Below are 2,500 nucleotides of genomic sequence, written 5' to 3'. Positions count from 1 at the left end.
ATTTTTGAATACATTGATTAAGAAAAAATACACATGTTTAATACATTAATTAATGAGTGTATGATCCCAACTGCTGGATGGAGCCTAAAACTAAATACAGATTGTATGTATATATGTATGATGACTTGCTGAGTGTATAGTAATACCAAGCTGTTGTGGCGGTGTGGTAGCACGCTCGCCCCACGCTTTACGACCGATTTCAACTGGATTCGAGCCCCGGCTAGCGGGGAATCGATCGAGTACTTAACTGCTCTTCCGCCCCTGTTCACCCAGCAGTAATCTGGGACCTGGTTGTAAAACAATTAGCGGGTATAGTGTTGCAGGGAGAAAACTTGTAGGATAGAACTTAAACTGGACTACCTTAAGCTGGGGTATGGGAAATGTGATCGACATTCACATCTGCTCGACAATACCGCACGTTCGACACTTACTCGACACTCACAGCACCTCATAGTCGACAGTGTCACACATTCGACAGTTACTCGACACTCACAGCACCTCATAGTCGACAATGTCAGACATTCGACAGTTACTCGACACTCACAGCACCTCATAGTCGACAATGTCTCACATTCGACAGTTACTCGACACTCACAGCACCTCATAGTCGACAATGTCTCACATTCGACAGTTACTCGACACTTACAGCACCTCATAGTCGACAATGTCTCACATTCGACAGTTACTCGACACTTACAGCACCTCATAGTCGACAATGTCTCACATTCGACAGTTACTCGACACTCACAGCACCTCATAGTCGACAATGTCAGACATTCGACAGTTACTCGACACTCACAGCACCTCATAGTCGACAATGTCAGACATTCGACAGTTACTCGACACTCACAGCACCTCATAGTCGACAATGTCAGACATTCGACAGTTACTCGACACTTACAGCACCTCATAGTCGACAATGTCAGACATTCGACAGTTACTCGACACTTATAGCACCTCATAGTCGACAATGTCAGACATTCGACAGTTACTCGACACTCACAGCACCTCATAGTCGACAATGTCAGACATTCGACAGTTACTCGACACTCCCAGCATCTCACAGTCGACCAAACTAGTTTAGTTTTTATTGAAAGCAATTATTGTCTTGCAATATTTTGAACCGTAAAGTTCTTACTGTAGCCGGACACACCTGCCTCACACACCTGCCTTATACACCTGCCTTATACACCAGCCTCACACACCTATCTTGAGGTTATCTTGAGATGATTTCGGGGCTTTAGTGTCCCCGCGGCCCGGTCCTCGACCAGGCCTCCACCCCCAGGAAGCAGCCCGTGACAGCTGACTAACTCCCAGGTACCTATTTTACTGCTGGGTAACAGTCCCATCAGGGTGAAAGAAACTATGGTCATTGTTTCTCGCCGGCGCCTGGGATCGAACCCGGGACCACAGGATCACGAAGTGTTTTTTTTTTTTGTTTTTTTTGGGAGGGGGGGGGAGTAAAGAGGAAGGAGAGGCATAGGTGAAGGGAAGTATAGAAGTGGGAAATACAGTGAGAGGTATGAAAGCAGGCGGGCTGTCCGCCTTGCTGACACGATGTGTGGGTGTTGGCAGGTAAGCTAAGCTGGCTCCCTCTTGTCAGGGAGCTGTGAGTGTGTGAGAGGTTCTTCACATGTGTTTCACCATATATGGATGTCTATAGATGAATACTGTGTAGCATTCATATATACACACTCCGAGGCTTCCACACATGTTGTTCTGTTTAAAGCTCTTTATTTTATTATTATTATTTATCGAGTTGTCATACATATTATTTATCGAGTTGTTCATATATACACATATATGAACTGTTCATATATATACATATATAACTCATCTGGGGATTATATACTGTGGGGCGGGGTTTTCGTCCAGAGAATCGAGGCTCTTAGGCCACCAGCTGTGGGAGCGGGGCGTCTCATCTTGGAGCAATCTTTCAAACATTGGGTCCTCTAACATTTCGATGGTGTTCCACACCCTGATGGCTTGGTGCTGCAGTCCGATGTTTAGTGGCTGTATGTTCAGGAGTTCGTGGAGCTCCTGGATTGTCTGATCATATGGTGGACGGCGTTTTGCTGCTCTCCTTAGCGCCTTATTTTGTACTGCTTGCAGTTTCTGCATGTTAGTTTTCTTTATGGTGTGTAGTGGTACTGGGGGATATTTTAGATGTGGCCGAACTAGAGTCTTATATAGGTGGATCTGAATGTTAGTACTGAGGCTTCGGAATCTTCTCAGTTGTTCTAATGCTGCTTTGGCTTTGTTTAGTCGGTCCCTTACATGAATTTCTATCCCTGTTCTATTTATCATAAGTCCCAGTATTCTGCCTACCTCCGCATATTGGATCGGCTGGTTGTCAAGGATGATGGGGTCTGGGTTTCTTTTCGCAGTGTGTATTATTTGGAACTTTTGTTTGTTGGTGCTAATTTTCCATTGCTTCTCAAAGTTGTTTATGAGTTCAATTGCTGCCTTGGTCTTGTCGGCTAGTAGCGGCTTTGATGGG

The 2,500-nt window shown here is 45.2% G+C and overlaps 2 protein-coding genes across 2 annotated transcripts in view; one reads left to right on the top strand and one right to left on the bottom strand.

The window, feature by feature from the left end:
- The window catches only part of LOC138359423 (cysteine-rich, acidic integral membrane protein-like), a 25,907-nt gene extending 24,828 nt beyond the window's left edge, over window positions 1–1,079 (top strand). The window contains exon 5 of the mRNA XM_069318560.1: window positions 479–1,079. Within this exon, the coding sequence (XP_069174661.1) occupies window positions 479–1,079 (601 nt within the window). The remainder of the gene's footprint in view (window positions 1–478) is intronic.
- The window catches only part of LOC123746591 (chaoptin), a 99,160-nt gene that overhangs the window by 40,267 nt on the left and 56,393 nt on the right, over window positions 1–2,500 (bottom strand).

Source organism: Procambarus clarkii, chromosome 90 (genome assembly GCF_040958095.1).
Source record: "Procambarus clarkii isolate CNS0578487 chromosome 90, FALCON_Pclarkii_2.0, whole genome shotgun sequence".
NCBI lineage: Eukaryota > Metazoa > Arthropoda > Malacostraca > Decapoda > Cambaridae > Procambarus > Procambarus clarkii.
Note: the sequence above shows the minus strand (reverse complement) of the source record. Positions and strands in the feature narration are given on the sequence as shown.